Source organism: Motacilla alba, chromosome 1 (assembly GCF_015832195.1).
Source record: "Motacilla alba alba isolate MOTALB_02 chromosome 1, Motacilla_alba_V1.0_pri, whole genome shotgun sequence".
Lineage (NCBI taxonomy): Eukaryota > Metazoa > Chordata > Aves > Passeriformes > Motacillidae > Motacilla > Motacilla alba.
The window spans coordinates 45926391-45944866 of NC_052016.1; the positions used below are offsets into that span (position 1 = coordinate 45926391).

At 37.4% G+C, this 18476-nt stretch overlaps 1 protein-coding gene across 4 annotated transcripts in view; it reads right to left on the minus strand.

The window, feature by feature from the left end:
* Positions 1 to 1189: 1189 nt before the first annotated feature.
* Positions 1190 to 18476, minus strand: part of SLC36A4 (solute carrier family 36 member 4) — an 89985-nt gene continuing 72698 nt past the window's right edge. For 3 of the 4 annotated variants that reach the window (XM_038138414.1, XM_038138391.1, XM_038138404.1), the window contains one exon: positions 1190 to 4164. In XM_038138414.1, coding sequence (XP_037994342.1) covers positions 3857 to 4164 — 308 coding nt within the window. In that variant the 3' untranslated portion in view covers positions 1190 to 3856. The remainder of the gene's footprint in view (positions 4165 to 18476) is intronic. The other variant, XR_005257098.1, reaches the window with a different exon arrangement.

Consider the following 18476-nt stretch of genomic DNA (forward strand, 5'->3'; position numbering starts at 1 on the left):
AAAAACAAATTAAACCAAGAGTAAAAAAAAATTACTGCTATCAGATGCTACTCATCCAAGTATTCTAAACGTGGAGACGAAACCACTGAGCTACTGAGTACAAACTAATATTTAGACCAGTCTCAGTATGTATGTCCAGGCGTGTAGTCAGCTCACAGACCTACATTACACTAATCAGAACTATGTGGGAGTCTGGAGGATAACTCAGCTAACTGTGGGCAAGATTCAGACTTCTTATGTCATGTTAAGAATGTCCAGGATGACCAAAACATCTGTAGATAACACACAAAACCATGGAGAAGGTTCTCCTTCCTTCCTGCAACATCCACCAAGATGTTGCAGTCGTTTCTCCCATGGACAGCATGTGAAAAATGAACTTCAACTGGTGTTAGCTATATTGCTTGTTTTCTACCAGAGAACACTTTGACATTTGAGAAATCTCTAAGCAGCAGAAATACTGATTAATCCATACAGAACCAAATAAATTAAAGCAGAAGAACAGGAGGTCTGACAAGGCTCAACACATTCCAGCAATTATAGAATGGTAGAGAGTGATGTATACAGCTTCTCTAGTCCTTCATCTGGTAACAATTTTATATAGAATTAATAAAATAATCACTTTTCTATTATGTCTCTCTTGCCTTTTACTCTCCCTGAGCCGAACTGAGTGGAATCTCTTAGGCTGTCCATCAACTAATCTCATTCCTCACTTCTAGTCAAGAGTTTTACAAGTTAACACTTTCCCTTCTCTGTCAACATGTTGAGACAGTACTCTATCCTTAGAGATAAGGCCAACTCCACAGCAAATGTATATAGGCTTGTCCAATTTTAAAAAGTCTGGATTTTTCTATGTGGTTTTCTAAATAGGAACTGGAATTTCAGTGGGAACACCTGCTTCTCTTTTTACATTTATAAATTAACTTAATTACTACAGCACCTCTAAAAAGATGCAGAAGCCTAAAATTAACTGTGCCCTCATGAAAACCCTTGGAGTAAAGGTGGGATTTTTCAGGACTGCCTATGTGACTTTAAAATGAGATTTGTTATCAATGAAAAATCAGCTCTAGAGCTTGTATGTGAGTCTCATGTCAGTCACCATTCCTTGGACAACTTCAAAGGTAAATTCTGCCTTAGGACAGCTATTTCTTCTAGTGATGAAGTAGTGGAGACAGGCAAGATAACACTGAGTTTGCAGGGTAATTTGTAGTTTTATTGATACAGAAGATTAAAGTTTTACAGAACATCAGGCAAACCCCTCCTCTTATCTGCCCAATACTTGAGGATGAACAGTTACAGACAAGAAAATTATCCAGTTACCAGTAGTGCAGCTAATGATTAAATTACATTAAAACTGTTAACAATATTATATTGTAAAGTATAAGTTCATATACAGTATATAAATACAAAGGCTTTCTGCTCCTTGTCAGGAACATAAGCTAATCACACATTTTGCAGTTTAATTTAGCTTGTGCTAAGGTACATTTCCATCTTAAATATATACCTTAATGTAAACCATACCTTTGAAATCTCTCCATTTCATTCCCTGCCTCTTAACTTGCAACTAATATTACAGCACTTTAAAAGCTGAATGAACCCTCTTCTAGTCAGAAGAGGTTTCTGTCAGTATGTCCTTTCTCTTAAATCTTTGGCAATGCTTTACAGGACACTCTCATTAGTCAGACTTAGTTTTTTACCACATGACATTTTAATCTCATCCAAAGCAGGACACTCTGATTCCTGACTCTTTCTGTCTGAAAGAGCAGGCCATGCAAATGTATGAGTGTTAAAATTATAAAAATCCTACACTGTAGGAGAAAATTGACATTGTGCAAAATACATTAATAAACATTTTAAAGATTCAAAAGATACAACATTGTTAGACTTGGCTACACTGGCCAACTGCATAAAAACACTACTTCATACCTGGTCAGTCGGTGGCCATTCACTGCTCTGGAAACCTGTGCCTTGACAGGCTGCACTGCAGTCAGAGCAGGAAGATGTGCATAGCTTTGTTTTTGGCCAGCCTTTCCAAGGTCTGATGGCTAAGATTAGAACCCTCAAACCTATCAAGCTTCTGAACAAGTTATCTGACTTTCACAAGGATATGTTACATTCACTGGGTACCAGGGCCACCTCTGTAGGCTGCAGGTATCCAGCTCAGCAAATATTCACTGATAGAACCGTGGCAGTATTCACTTGCACCTGACAAAATCACCACCAAACTCTGAACTGGACCAGTCCTTCTGCACCCTGGTAGAAGCACCTAATCAGAGCTGCTCACCAGGACACAACTGAAGCAGAACAGATATGAATGGACTTCAAAGCCCTTTATTCTCCCAATACACAAGCAGAAAGATGAAAAACCAAGAGGAAAAGTAACTTGCATTTAAATCCTCTCAGTCCTACTAAAGATTTTTCTTGCAGAAGTATTTTATGTCAAGTAAAATATGCTGCACAGAAATATATTCTATAGGTGTGTACTGTATGGGTTAGCTAAGTAACAGATTCACTATGAAACAGATGGAAACACTGAGATTTAATATCTTTGAAAACAGCTTAAAGACTAAAAAACCTTCACTATGAAAAGCTGAAGTTACCTTTTTCTTCTCTGCTAACTACCCGTGTTTGCTCCACTGTGGCACTTCCATAAGAAAGGCTGATCTGTGGTATCACACAGGCAGACTCATCCCTTCCAAGTGCCTGCCAAGTATTTAACTTTGTCCATGCTAAAATCAAAATTAGAGCATTACTCAGAACTATTGCTTGAACAAATACATGCAGTTTAAACTACATGCTGTAACAAATCCTTATCAGAAATGCCCTCATCCACATGAAGATAAAAGTGCACATTACAGTCACCAGATGGTAGATGACAGTGGAAATATTCTTAAGAGAAAATATAAATATAGATATATTTAGCAGTATATTACTCTAGCACTGTAATGCCAAATGGTAGATTACCAAATGGTAAATTTCTGAGGAATATACTGAAGGCAGGCAAAATATTACATATATTTCTATCTTAATTTGTATGACTACAGTGGAGAGGTTTTGGCATAACATATTTCTTGAGGGAATGTTATGATTAAAAATATTCTGTAGAAAAATTTGTTTCTTCATAACAGGAATGAGTAGGATAAATAGTTATGTTATTGCACAAACTATAGGGTTTTTAGAAAACAAGACCAAAAATAGTGCTTCAACATTTGGAGTGAAAGTCATCTATGAAGTGTGAGACAGAAAGTCAAATATGAACCCTGAAAATCAGGACGGTACAAAGGGACTCAGCATGCAGGCTTGCTAAACGAAACTGATTTCTACCCAGATACCAACTTATGAACTTACTATTTTTTTCTTCCAAAAAAGACAAAAGAAGCAAAAATAGGTAAAGAGCATGTTAGGTACTACATAAGGCAGAACATAAGAATGCAAAAATAATTATTATATGTTCCAATAGAAATATAGATATGTAGTCTACAGACTTCAAGCCATAGGCAATAAAAAATACAGCATTTCATACTTCTGTAGAGTTGAAATCAAAGATAAAGAAATTGTGTAAAAAATGGGTCAGGGTAACAGTTACCAAAATGTACAAAAATAAACTGCTTATCATGTGTGATGTTGAATGTTTTTGCATGAAAGTAATATTGCTTTGATAAACAAAACAAAATCTTGTAACTTTTCATTCAAAGTCCAGAAGCTATATATAATTACTTTCTAAAAAAATAATGTATTTTCACATGTATATCCTACATCTTACAAACTGTACCATTTTACACAGTACCAGTAGTTGAAAGCAGGTCCTGAGTCAAGAATTTCTTTTTAAGGAACGAAATAGTTCACAGTGCCTGGTTAATTACTTTAACCCAACCACCAAGTCTGTAGCATTTACATCTGCAGGAAAGCTCCCTGTTGCATTAGCAAGAACTGTGGACGCAGGATAAATGATTTCTTCAACCGTCACATATGTCCCTGTTAAAAATCCAACAAATCCAACAACAGCTATAAAAACATCTTTAAATATTGTCCATAAACTTAGGTTTTCCTTGTAGAAAGTGAGGATTTCAACCAGAGGTGGCAGAATCAGTCCCAGAGTGCTGCTGCTGACGGCTCCAACGAAAGAAATCACCAGGTCTAGGCGAGGGATCAGAACTGCTACAGCACCTAAAGCACAACAGGAGAAACAATGGCTTCAGATTCAATGTCCTCATGAGAAACAAAGCTGTAACAAACACATAATCAAGTGTTCAGGCTTTTTACAAAGCTCCATCACTCAGTATTTTTCCAGCTCCATGTGGTGTGCGCTATACCGATGAATGCACGTATTTGTCAGTAACCCACATCTTCGTGCTCATCTCTGAGACCCAGCTTCAATTCTGAATTTCTGCATGAGCTAGCAGAGCATCAAGTTAAAGTGTTCTTGTACTTACAGGGCAAAGAGATTTGACCAGCTAATCATAGAGAAATGAATGATATGAAATTGCAAGGAAATGTTTTACTTTGTTGGTCATTGGTAGATTTTTAGGATGAAAGATTAAAAGCTGAGGAAGAATAGAAGGGGCTGTTGCATGCTGCTCAGGAGACAGGGAGAAAAATTTATTACTGTCTATTAATTTGTATAACTAATAATCTAAAAATCACGTAAAATTATTCAAAATGAACAAACCTGTTGATGATCAAACCTGTGTGGCTTGGCAGTCACACAGTCATTTAAATGACTTTTACCTACAAACTTGAAAAATCTTGGTTTGTACAACTGCATTCAGTTTGTAAAATGCCCCTGTAATAACTGCCTAGTTAACTAAATGAGAACTCAGCTCTGCCAAGAGGAGTCTGAACACAAGGCCCAGTAACCTTTTAAGCTTGGCCAGTGTCACCTCCTGAATCTACAACAGTTACAGAAACAGAATCTGTCATGTTGGACCAGAAGCACTTCTGGTTTTAACTGCTTTGGCTGGCAAGGTCCCCTGGTATTAACTCAGATACACCAGTTGTGTCATGTTTTCAGTCCTGGATCAGTAAACAGCTTTCAAAAGCCTCTATATGACCCCTGTATGTGGGGCTGAATGTCTTTAAAAATGTCTTTTTATTCCTTCCATGAATATACTGCCTTTTAACTATCAGACATTAGTGTAAACATCCACAGCATCAGCCTGTTTGCACCCTTCCACCACATCTCATCAAGACAAAGAAGCAATCATAAAGAAAGGGGAAGGGGAAAAGCAATGTAAATGCCACCAGCACACACAAAAATACCATGTAATATGTTTTGGTTTTTCCGTATCTCCCTTCTTCACTCTGAAGCCAAAATAAAAGCATGTTTGGTTTTAGAGCAATTTCACTGACCATGTTATTTAGTGTTTATGGTAATGAACAAATGGAACAAGCCGGAAGGACATCTCCACAAAATATGGGAGGATGAAAACCAAAAGGTGTGTATTAGCTTTATAATGAATAACCATGAAGTTGTGCTTTCTATTTGCAGAGTGTCTTTGCTGTGGGTTGAATGGCACCAGCTGCATCAATTCTGACACACTGTGATGATGAAAGGCAGCATACTCAAATGATGTTCCTGTTGATGTTCTCCATCGAGAATAACTTTGGGAAAACTGCACTGGAAAATACACTCAAAATTCATTTACGGAACGCAACAGTTGTCCACTGCTACCTGGCAACTGTTTGCTACACATCTTAATGAAACTTGTAACTACAGAGTTCTCACATAAAAAGGAGCTAAGACTAAAAGGTATAAACTTGCAGAGGGAGAGTGGATTCACTAGCTCATCCTATTTGAAAGGAACATATCATGCACAGATCTGCCAGAAAAAAAAACATAATTAACTTGCTCCTGGCTTGAGATGACCATAGTTTATTAACACTTTGGGATTCTACAGAGATATGAGAGGCACTGTTTGGTCAAAGAAAAACTGGGCAGAGACAGAAGTGGAAACCTTAGAAACACCCTGGCACTCAAAAATAAGTAAGACAGGTTTTTTATCCCACTGTTAGGATGGACCTACTCAATGCCAAACAATTTCTTCCGTTACATGATGTGACATTTGAAGACTGGAAATGTCACATGTTTATGCATTATCCAGGACAAAGCTGAATGAAGTGCGAAAGGAATTGTGCCAAAGTTAATAAAAGTCACTGAATACCCACCACCGTAACTTTTGCAGCCATAAATGTTCACGCCACAAGAGTAGACACCATAAATGTACAAACAGTACAAGATGAGCACTCAGACCAGATTGCTAAGTGTGATACTTACACAGCCATTCAGAGTCCAAAAGTAATTGAAAAGTGCAGCTGAAGGGTATTGCAGTGTCTGGTAAAACTTTCAGCTAATGACTATGTTGAATGTGTTGTTCTAAAGTAAAAGAGAGGGCTGAACACTTATTATCTTGCCAATTCAATAGATGTAGTGGGTGTATTCATTAAATATAGATTTTCAACTTCTGTAATAGACCTCTTTCAGTTCCACATGTGTCCAGAGTTTAGAAGGCATTCATTAATTTATAGTTCATAGTTTTGATTCCAACACTCTGCTTTATTAAATTAATGAGACTATGTTTCATATTTTTTAATTGGAAAAAAATCCAACTAGTTTGTAATTGCTTCAAGTTACAGAAAAACAAAATGCAGAGTGTTGATTTGAATCTCATCAAACGTTTGTCTGACTCATACAAATTTGTATGAATCTGGATATTGCTGTGGGAGGAGGTTTGGAAAAGTGTTCCAAGGTTTTAATTAGTGTCTTATTTATTCCCTAAGAAGCCAAGAGAAATACAATGCATGTTTATTACCTACCAAAGAATGTATTCAAGAGTCAAGAAAGGGCTTCTTTTTCCAGAAGAAAACAAGGGGCATTCCTACAGGTAGGAAGCCTGATTTTCCCACCGTTTGTAGGTTTCAAAAGTACAATATAAAGAAGAAATTCTGATCCTTTATCAGCAGTCATGAAACCTTCTGGTTTGGAAGCTCAGCTGAAGATCTAAGTTCTGTATTAGTAATAAGACACTTCTTTTTTGGTCAACAGTTAATATGTCTTTAGGCTTGAATAAAAGAGTGGGGGACATATGAACAAAGCATTCTAGAGAGATAACAAGAGGTATAATCATATTGCTTCTACCTTAAACTCTGCAGCCTAATCTCAAAACCTACAACTCATGGTTTCTCCAGCCTCTCTCAGCTATGTAGTTCCACATTTGGGTCAGCTGAGACTTTTTGAGGGGAGGAATGCTATAGTACAACATTTAGATTTTCTTATGGGACACAAAATACCCCAGTGGGAAGATGTTCTTGGATTTTATTATCTTTATTTTGTCGTGCTGCTTCTTTTACAACTTTTTGTTACAGAATCAGTGCATTAGTTGCTAGACTTGCTTGTTGGGAGGTAATTCCAGTGAGATTGCTGGGGAAAAACTAAGTTTTGCCTTTTCTGCCCAAACTAAATGCATTATACCTGCTGATGAAGTCAAATAGGTGATGACCATATTCCAATACTTCCTCCAGTAATCAAATACTGAGCTACCTTATTTCTATCAGAAAGTAATGCATATGCCATGCTAAATCCTTGAGCAGGATGGGCACAGCTGTAATTAGGATCTATGGATCTATGTAAAGATTTAATATAACTTTGGTCCTATCCATAAATAGTTCAAAAGCAAAGCATATTACGACTTCATCAGGACACTTTAATCACAGAGCTCACTTAAAAAGCCTTTATTTCCATATTTCTAGTAGGAATTAATAAAATTATAAGCATATTTAGGAAGCCAGAAACCAATTTTGAAATTTAAAATGCTAATAATAATTTGTGCTATATTTTCCTTTAGCTCAATAATAAAGTTGTTTAATACTTCTTCAATAAAAGAAATTCTTTTTCTGATAATACCAGATTTTAGATTTTATCTAGGTATTCAAATATAATTCTGACAAAAATACCAGATCAGTGGTATTCAAATGTTGCCTCTGAAAAAAAGAAGTAGTACATACACTACCAGATCAGTAATATGGCCCAAGCAAATTGTCCTAACAGCAGGTTTTATAAATGGGCATAGTCAAAAAGATTGGGGGCTTCTTAAGTACAAAACATGTTGGATATTACTAGGGAATGGTAACTTCACACAACTGAAAAGCAAAGTAATTTTCTCAAGTGACACACAACCAGTTCTCTTCAAAGGCAAGTGACAGTGCTGAGGAGGCCCCTGTCCTGCAGGAAGTCAGCATACACCAAACTTTCTATTTGTACAACTTTTCCAGGACCAGAGAGCAGACTGTGACACTGATGTGTTAAAGATGGGTGTCTGAAATCCATATGACCTTCCAAAAACACAAAGCAAAATTCTTAGCACACAGATGTCTATGATATGGCAAGGAAAGGGTGCCTTCTGGGAGTTAAAATTGCCAAGAATTCTGCTTGTAAGTAAAATAGAAATTCAAAATATCAGCCTGAATGCTCTTTCCTAATCTAATATCCCAGGCTGCACTCTCTGTCCATCTTTCTTTACCACAGCAGTGCTCAGACACTCAATGTGGCATCCTTTTCTTCCCTTCCCCCACTGCAGTGTTTCCTGGATCCCTTTCCTTAATGCAGCACCTGCATATTTTCTTCCAACTCTCTCCTCCTTTTCTGCAACACTTCCCTCCACATTGCCCAAGGTTTTATTTCCTTTATCTCCTGTGAGAATGGAAAAACATTTCTCTGATATGGAATTCCCCAGAACACTCAGCCAGTTTGGCTGCAAGGAGCATACATGCAGGCTGGACAACTGGCAAGTCAAGATAAAATCATCTGCTCAAGTCCTACATCACAATTAAAACTATTCCCCTTTCAAAATAAATGTTGAAGTCTAACAAAATCTAATGTTTCCGTGAGAAGTTGCTCATGTAAATTAATAAAAAAGAATGCCTTCCACAGTGGTCACCAAACTGTTTTGATACATATGTACAAAGGAATATGAGACCAAGCAGAAACTGCTACCTATCTGCAGATAAACCAATGCAAATAATAACTTCAGAATATTAGTGAATAATTTACATGCTGATGCCTGCAGTTAAAAAAAAAGGATTTTAGTTAAAGATTCTGGTATCATTTTACCTTATTTTTTGCTAAAAATTATATTACCTTATTATTTAAAATCATTTTACCTTATTTGCTAAAGATATATATAGAAGACAATTTTTTTAAAATCTATTTAGATTGCCTTCACAAAAAGTATAAAGTATATTTAGATTGCCTTCACAAAAACTTCTTCATCCAGTTCTCTAAAAAGCATATTTTTAAATTTGCTCAATCTCAAAACCAAAACTAAATGGGAAAAAGAACAAAGCAGAAGACAGGTTGCAGTTATACTACGAGGTGACAAATTCTACTTGCACATTGGAGAGAAAGAGGGACAGCTTGCACACTGGACAACCACACACATAATCTAGTTTGGCTTTGTTCCCTTTGGAATGAAAAACTCCTTCATCATTATCTTCCTGCAACACACACTATGAGAGACAGAAACATAAAGTACTTCACATCACTTGCCCCCACAATACATCACCACATTTCTGATTGCTTTGTCCTGTGTTGGTAGGAAAGACCAGACTCACACAGGAGAAGATGGTTTCAATATCCTAAGGAGAGGTGACACAGGACACTGCCCTGACACATAGCAGGGAATGGGCAGACCCATCCCTTCCCCAGAGGCCCCCCCTTTTCTCAAACACGTAAATAAACTCAGTTTTTACAACACTTTGCATCCAAGATTTCAAAACTGTTATCAAAAGGGTTTTTATTATTTTTATTCCTTAAGCAGAAAGACACATGAAGAATGACACCAGATCAAAAAGCAATTTAACAGCAGCATTGAGTCCAGTCTTCTTACCAGGCTACTAAAAATACCTAGAGCCAGGGCAAAGGACTGGCACATACCACTGGTATGAGACACCTGTTTCAAGGCAGCATTCCCCCCTTGCTCCACTAATAAAATCAATCCCCTCAAGTTGTGTTCTATATAACCCCAAAATCCAGGCAGTGCAGTTAGCTCAGATTTCAGCTTCCACAACCTGCACCCATTTAAAGCAAAATCCAGGGTCACAACAATCCAGCGCAGGAGGAGGCTGTGTGAGCAGGTGTGGCTTTACAGGGACAGGGATGAAGCAGCAGTGACACAGCTACGATGCAATTCTTCCCCTACTCTCCTCTTTGGGATCACCCAAACTGACTTCCCTCTCTGAGCCAAATGTCCAAGTGGTGGTCAATGAACTGGCCTCCTCATTCTGTTCTGGCTGTCCCCATCAGATCTTCAGAATTAATGTATTTTTACTAAGCACCCCCCTTGGATGGCGACACACCAAGAAAACCAGACTGTGAGAGGGCAAGGAACGTCCTCACTGCTGCAGTTAGTCCAGAGCTGCAGTACCAAGTGATCTTCACAAAACCAGCAAGCAGACATGCTTGGCACAGCACACACCAGATTAGGTGTAAATGTATTTGACCATTTAGTTAACTACAATCCGTGTGATCAGAAATGACACCTGTTTCAGGCCGTCAGATCTGAAGCATTTTATTTATTAATTTGTCTCTGAAGTAAATTTATTTGAGCTTTGCTGCTGACACTCTATCATAAAAAAATCTTTTTAGACATTCCCCAGTGAAATAATGCAGCCAGCTGTTAACATTTCTGGATTCAAGGAATTAATGCAAAGCATACAGCAAAACTCAGTAATACTGAGCTCCAAATGGATGATCCTAGACCATAAGAGTACTGACACTTCCCACTGACAGTCTCCTTCTGATTTTACAGGCTCACCAGAAATGAGTCCACAATTGAACTTCTGTCCTCTTTGTCTCACTCTCTCAAAATAATTTGTGGCTCTGAGACAGCTGAAAGGTTTTGAACTGTGCAAGCAAAAATTAATGTTTGCTTATCCAAGGACAAGACTGTTTTTCCTACAGAGAGCAGAGGTGAAGAAAAGAGTCAGGAGGAGTGGTTAAGCCTTGAAGAGCCAGGCATACTGCTTCCAAAGATGCTAAAGAGTGGTATTTTCCAATTGTCACCATCACCACTCCATACTCCCCAAGCTTTCTCTTGGATGTACTGTATATATCAAGCCATCCCACAGGAAAGTAGGCCGGGATACATGGCTGCTACTTTGTTGTTTCATAACAAAACCAATAATAAATTCCAATAATTTTGTATTAAAATTTTTATATTAAGAAGTTTGTCTTGCGATTACCCTTGAAAATGAAATTTTCATTACATGCCTTTTGATTACTACATAAAGCAAGAAATAATGTGGTGAAGATGAAATTGAACATACTTAGCTTTAATCTCAAGCTAATATACTTTGCTCCATAAATACATAAATATGAAGAAGAAACATTGCCAAAGACACCTTTAGGAATAGTAAAAATTACTTATCTTTATCCTTCAGGCTTCTTTTCCTGTTTCATAATAAAATTTTACATTTCTTTAATAAAGATAATTGAAGGAACAGATGATTAAGATGACAAGAAGCATCTGTTATTTTGGAATCCTTTTGTGGTACTAGAATCCATCACGGTGCCATAAATTGTAACAATCATGCCAGGTAAATTATCTTCTCTAATCACCATCTAAGGACTAAACAATTTATTAAGTAATAGAGTAAGTTAGCTCTCCCTCCTCTCACCAAGTATTAAAAAAATAACATATCAAGGAGATTATGCTCTAAATAGCCTTTAAGAAACTTCTGAGTCTCTAACCCATGTTTTTGGGAAGCAGGGATTGGTTATATGTGCTACAGCTTCCACCAGCAGGAAAACATTATTTTGTAAAATTTCCAAACAAGGAAGTGCACCAGACCAGTTTGCTTAATCAGAGAATTCATGACAGAGCTCTATACTAAGAAAAACCACAAAAAGGAGATTTAAGCGAGGACATACTGTAAAAGAAATTTAGAAAAATCACATGGAGAAGTCTGGATACTCAGGAAATTCTACTAAACAGACACATTTAAGGGATGCTACAGGCCATAAGAAAAGCATTTACAACCACACTGATAACAATAGGCTGGAAGGAGGAAAGTGAGCCTGCTCCTGGATGGAGTGTGGGATTTAGTGACAGCACACCCAGCAAAGGCTGAGGTATCCAGTGCTGCCTTGGCCTCAGTCAGCCTCCCAGCCCCTGGTGTCAGTGAAAGACCTCAATAAGAATAATTTCCTTTAGGAGATGAAGATTGAATCAGGGATTATTTGAGACAACTCAAACCATAAGGATATACAGAACATGAAGGGTTGCATTCAAGAGTGTTGAAGAGAACTGGCCAGTGTCCTTCTAACACCACTCTGTATTGTCTTTTACAGGTCATGGAATCTGGGGGAAATCCCTGGTGACAAGGGCAATTAAATGTTGACAAGAAAGGCCAAAAGAGTAATAGAGGGAAATACAGGCAAGTCATATTTACTTTGGTCCTTTGAAAAATCATGGAGCAAAGTCATCTTGGAGCATATTTCAGGGCACATGAAGGAGAAAAGGGTATCTGGGAATGGAAAATCAATGGTAGGAGAAATCATGTCTGACCATCCTGATAGCCTTCTTTGATACAATGTCTGGATTTATGGATGAGAGGAGAGCAGTAGATATTTACCTCAATTTTAGGAAGGTGTCCTAGTTTGGGGCAAATTTGGGAGAAAATCTGCAAAAGGAGGCCCCTCCAGAAAGCAAACCCACACATCCCCTCCCTCCAACCGGTTCGGGAAGGATTCCTCGGAGAGAAGGGGAAAGAACCTGTTTATTTAACAGGCACAGCACCCCCCAGCACACAGAATGAACAATACCAGATGATAACACTCCTTCACCACTCTGAAAAGGATGACAAATTCAGAAAGTCTCTCTTGGGGGGTGGTTGCTCTGTTGTCAGTCCCTCCGGCGCTGGAGATGGCTGCTACAAGCCACGAGGTGCAAGCTCTCGGTGTTTCCAGGTCCCAGTCCAGAGCAGGTTCAAGTAGTTCCAAAAAGGGGAGGAAAAAAAGGGAAAAAAAGAAAAAAAGGAAAAAAGGAAAAAAAAAAAAAACAGTCCAGGGAAAAAAAAAAAATGGACTGCTTAGCTAAACTAGCTAATGAGCAGAAGCAGAAGCAAAAGCAAGAGCAAAGCAGGAGCAAGCAGAAGCCAGAGCAAGAGCAAAGCAAAAAGCCCAGCAAAAAGCAAAAGCCGCACTATGTACTCCCTGTCTCTGTGTCCCGCCAGCCGTGGGGGAGCGGGCTGATAACAAAACCCAAAACAAAACATTCACTCTTCAGAGCCAGTCTTGAAGGCACAGAACATAATATCCAGCATAAACAGAACACACAAATGGGGATACAAGCATCATAACGTCACCCTAGGACAGAAGGTCTTTGACACTGTCTGACACAATAGTCTTGTGTCTTAACAGAGGGAAAACAGATAAGTAAAAAATTTCAATGGACCAAACAGTAGTTGTTAATGAGTTGTGCTCTACCTGGAGGCTAGTTAAAATCCTACAGCTAGTAGGGAAAGGAAAAGCTTCCAGTAACTGATAAAAACACAAAATGATCACTTAAAATGACACAAATTATGTTCTTTAAACCTAGAAAATGATAATGCACTCACCACAACACTAATATCTAAATATGTCCCTGTATCACAAAGTACTAGTATTGAAAGTGAGCTGACATCCCATTTAAGTAAACATTAATTTACATCATTAATTTTTAATCCTGATTCAAAACTGGATTAAATTTGATATTTCAACAGTGATACTTCACAGTACCTATGCAAAATGGCCTAAAAATATACTAATTCCTGATTATTGATAACTTCAGATTACACATCATGTTATTTAAATAACAGCAGTACTTTACAAGACAAAATGCTTTATTCCACAGAGAAATTTTAGCCATTTTCAAAGGGGAAGCCACATGCTGATTTCACACAATGTTAAAAGTTTTTCATAAAAAGCAAATACATGGATTCTCATGTTGTTTTTAAGTATCTGAATTGGCCCACTTATTATGGGCTGTGAAAAGAAGAGGTTTTGGGTATGATTAGCAGCTATAGCATATGGCATGTACTCTATTATTACTGACATAGTAATAAATAACTTGTGAGCTTGCTGCAACATATCAAAAGTAAATTTAAAAATAATGCACTTAAAAAGATTGTGATCACTAACAACCACACTGCAGTGGGATGACCAATGCATTTCCAAAACAATGCTTTGCAACAGCTGGTGCCACAGGCATGGGCTAGTTAAAGCCTGCTGTGGTGATTGATGATATAAAAACAAGAAGCTGCCAAGAGCCTTGGTTTCCTGGGGAGGATCACGTGCAGAAGCTGGTTGAGGTTCAGCTCTCTGTGTTGACAGTACTGAATTATGGCCTGCAGTCCAAATCCATCAAAAACTGCAGTCATCTGCAGATGTTTTTAGTCTTAATTTGTTGGTATTTCACCTCACAAAATGAAGTTCAAAGAGAGCAGCTTGCTTCATCACATGGGTGACCTCGCCTCTGGCTCAGCCTAGGGAAATTCCAGCCCAGCTCCTGTCCTCTCCCAGCACCCCATCAGCTGAGCTTGCTGCAGGCTGGGGCTCCCTGCAGGGATCACACCTTGCCACGTGCCTGGGAACACTCACTGCATGCTCAGCATGCCCACAGGAAGGGGCACCCTCCTAGGCATTCCTCCTTATTTTTTTGTGACCCATGTAAATCAGTACCCAACAAAAATATGTGATTGCATATCAGAAGCCTCTACCAACACATATTATCCTTTATCTGTAATTTTCAAAGAGCTCACCATCATCTTTTCACCTTGATGGGAAACAAGAAATTATAACCTAGTGCTTACAGCAGTTACACAAGAATAGGGGAATCAGGTTGGACATGCTCCTCGAAGGAGTGAGGTTTAAGTCCCAAATACTGGGGTTTCACCTACAAAATTACCTTTCAATTATTTTTTTTCTAAATAAGGAACTGAGCTTGTGTTGGGTGAGCATAAACTTTTTTTCTGGCTATCCTCAAATGCTTTGCATTCTGTTTTAGGGGTGTTTTTTTTTTTCCCATACCAACTCTATCTTTGGTAATGTTTTTAAGTGGACAGTGAAATGATTATATGTAAATATTCTTTATAAAGCAGTATGAACTCCTGCAGAATAAAAGGCAATACTAAATATCAAGCATAAGATATTACTTTTTAATAATGTCATTTTTTAACTAGCAGATATTACAGCCACCATACCAACTAATAAAGCCAACCAAAAAAAAATCACAGTATGTAATACTACCTCCATACTTTGATACAAACACTGGCCTTAATTAAAATTTATTGGAACATTCTTGTGAAAATTATTATGTATATTTGCTGTCTGTGGTCCTTATATTACTAAAAATTATTTGCAATTAATTGTAAACCAGTTTAAAAAAATACTTGTAAACTAGCAAAGAAAAAAGGTAAATTCCAGTACTTTTGAAATTCATTAAACCCCTAACTTTTTACTATCCAAAAAATTCCTGTAATGATTTCATTGTTAGTTCTAGACCACAATGTTATTTATAATGTAATATTCAAATCTAGAGTAATTTTGTAAAACAAAATTCACCTTGAGGGGTAAGTATAGGAAAGATCTTACATTAATTTGGTGTTCCCAAAACACTGATCTGAATGTTGGACCAGTATTTTACTCTCAACCTAAACATACCTAAACCTAAACCACTTTATTCCTTGCCAAGAGCTTTGTAAATATTGATTTAAGGATGTGATTATAACCATGGAGTTAGAATATTGATCTACCCATTTTCAGTGTAAGAATCAATTTAGAAAACAAGTGAAACACAAAACTGCCACAAGTTTTTTCAATTAGAAGAGATAATACCGCTGTTTATAAATCAGATGAGCAAGAATTAAATTAGTTTCCCTCTGGGAAAAGTGATGAAAGAAACACGAAAAGGGAACAATGAAAATACTCACAGGAGAACAGTATCATCAAAGGGTATCAGAATGGACTAGGAGGATTTCCAACATAAATAAAGGAACAAAAAACTATAGTAGATCTGCATTTAAGTAAAAGGGGGCTATGATAAGGTAGATCAGTATTGACTGTTGGTTTCTGGGCATAAACAAAAACTGATGGTCGGATCATCTTGAATGTAAACATCAAGTCACAGAAAGAAACCCTATTGCATAGGTTAGGCACAGCTGAACACCATGGAGAATATGGAGAACTGTTAACATGGTCAGACAACACAGCAGGTCCAAATTTTGCTCTCAGTGTCACGAACAAATCTCCAGACCTCAGTGTAATGCTCTGTATTTGTTTTAATGCAAGTTTAGTGTTTTACCCCATGGATGGAAATACTCAGTATGTTTACTGTGTAATTATACTTAACTCAAAAAATAATTTTTAATAGTTTAATTTTATAAAATGAAATTATATAATTTGCATGCACTATATAATATTGATTACAATTCATTATAAAAATAATAATTCAGATACTGTATGAAAAACCAAAAGGTAAAGGAAGAAATTCTGTATTTAACAGCACCAAACGTTGACAGATTAGGAACACATCGATGAGATCCCTTCCCAAAGACCTTGAAGGATCTATTACAAATGAAATGAAGAACAGTTTTCGTGCTAAGGAACATTCTGATTTTATCCCTTGCTTTTGTTATCACAAGATATTTCATACACTGTCAAGAAAAGGGATACTTTTTGGATGACACAAATCACTCAATAATTACAGTGTAAAAAAGAAAGTCCTTCAACAAGAAGAAAGAGAAAATGACAAGGTTTTATCCATCCCTCCTCTCACGGCATGAGTTTAGCAAGTATATCCATACAAGCAGGTCATACAGCCATTTCTAAGCATCCTCCTCTTTGGAGTGCGTTGCAGTATTTCAGTAAGCCAGGGGAAGGAAAAATACATAAAAACCCAAAATAAAGCAATAATGCCAGAACCATAACACTACAAGGATTTAATTAATTTAAATAGGCTATAAATTTTTCCTTAGTCTTGCTCTAACACTTTAAAGCTGCCTTTATTATGACAAGCAATCTCTGAAGTACTAGCTCTGCAGTCTGGTGCAGTCATTATAATCAATCCACAGAGGACTTAATTCTCATACAGTTCCATTGGTTTCTCAAGACTAAGACTTTGCTGCTTATTACACATGGCAAGGGTGGATGAAACAAAACAAAGATTTAAAAATTGCTAATTTTGACCGAATGCAGTCCAGAAAGCACAACAAGCTGCTACCACTCAGAAACCTCTCTCCAATCCTTTAAAAACAAGGCAGAAATTTGAAAACCTTTGTGAGATCAGCTTATCAAGCCACAAATCATGACTAACACTCAGGCATCATTAATATTCTAGCTTTTTTGCTTATTTGAAGCACTAGCAAAGAAAATGCCTGGAGTGACTAATTCCAGCTATGAAATAATTTTGTAAGAGACAATTGAAAGGAAAGCAATGTTTCACGCTAAGTGAAAAGAAAAAGAAGCACTAGGATGCAGATACACAAACCAGTACAAAAGTTATACTTTGATGGCCCTGAGTATTTGATTTATTTCTGTTTTCAATATACCTTTGGGAGGTGAAAACCTCTCAAACATTTTCAAGGAATACTCTTGCTACTTTGCAATTTTCAAAATGCTTACTTGCAACCTGCTTATCAATTGTGGTATCTTGAAAAATCTCTGTACATTTGGCTCTCTGCACAGCAATCTATCTATGCTTGGGGAAAAATGCATTTCCTCATCAATAAATTAGGAAAGTATTTTTAAAATAAGTTGCAACCCAACTTTGCAGCAGTGTTCTGCTGGACCTCATTTTAAGAGACTTACAATCAATTTTTGATTTTCTTTTTCACTCAGTGTACATTAAATATGGTATTTAGCTACTCAAATTTTAAATGCTCTCTCATCCTAACCTAGAAATGCAAATAGGTAAGATCAGTTTTCTCATTTTTTACATGAGCTCATACCTTTTGTGTGATGTTGACTGCACTTCCCCTGCCTCCCCGGAGAAAGCAGAGGTTGCTCTTCAACAAGTGCTGCTACAGAAACGTAACCAGACTTCCTGTCACTCTTAAATTTACATAAAATCCTACCTAATAGCCCTCTGTCACTTGAGTGATCTCCAGAGAGCCACAAACATGGCACACAGAAGTGCATGTCAGTTCTCCAGTGAATTCTCCACATGGACAGAGGCCATAGCAGGGGATTCACTGGACCACAGTTTGTCACTAGAGCCAGTATCTTGCTGGTCTACTTAGAGGCAATTACCAAAAGAAAATCTAAACAAAATGTCTGCAATGTGTAAACGTAAAACGTACCTGGAGATGTTCAGCTGAATTATTTCCTTCTTGCTCAGCAGTCAAATCTTTCTGTGTGCTGCATTTGTGGCTAAAACATGAAAGTGTGCACATCATTGCTGTAAACAGGTCCCTGATCAGTTAGCTGAACTAGTTAGACCATTTTCTTC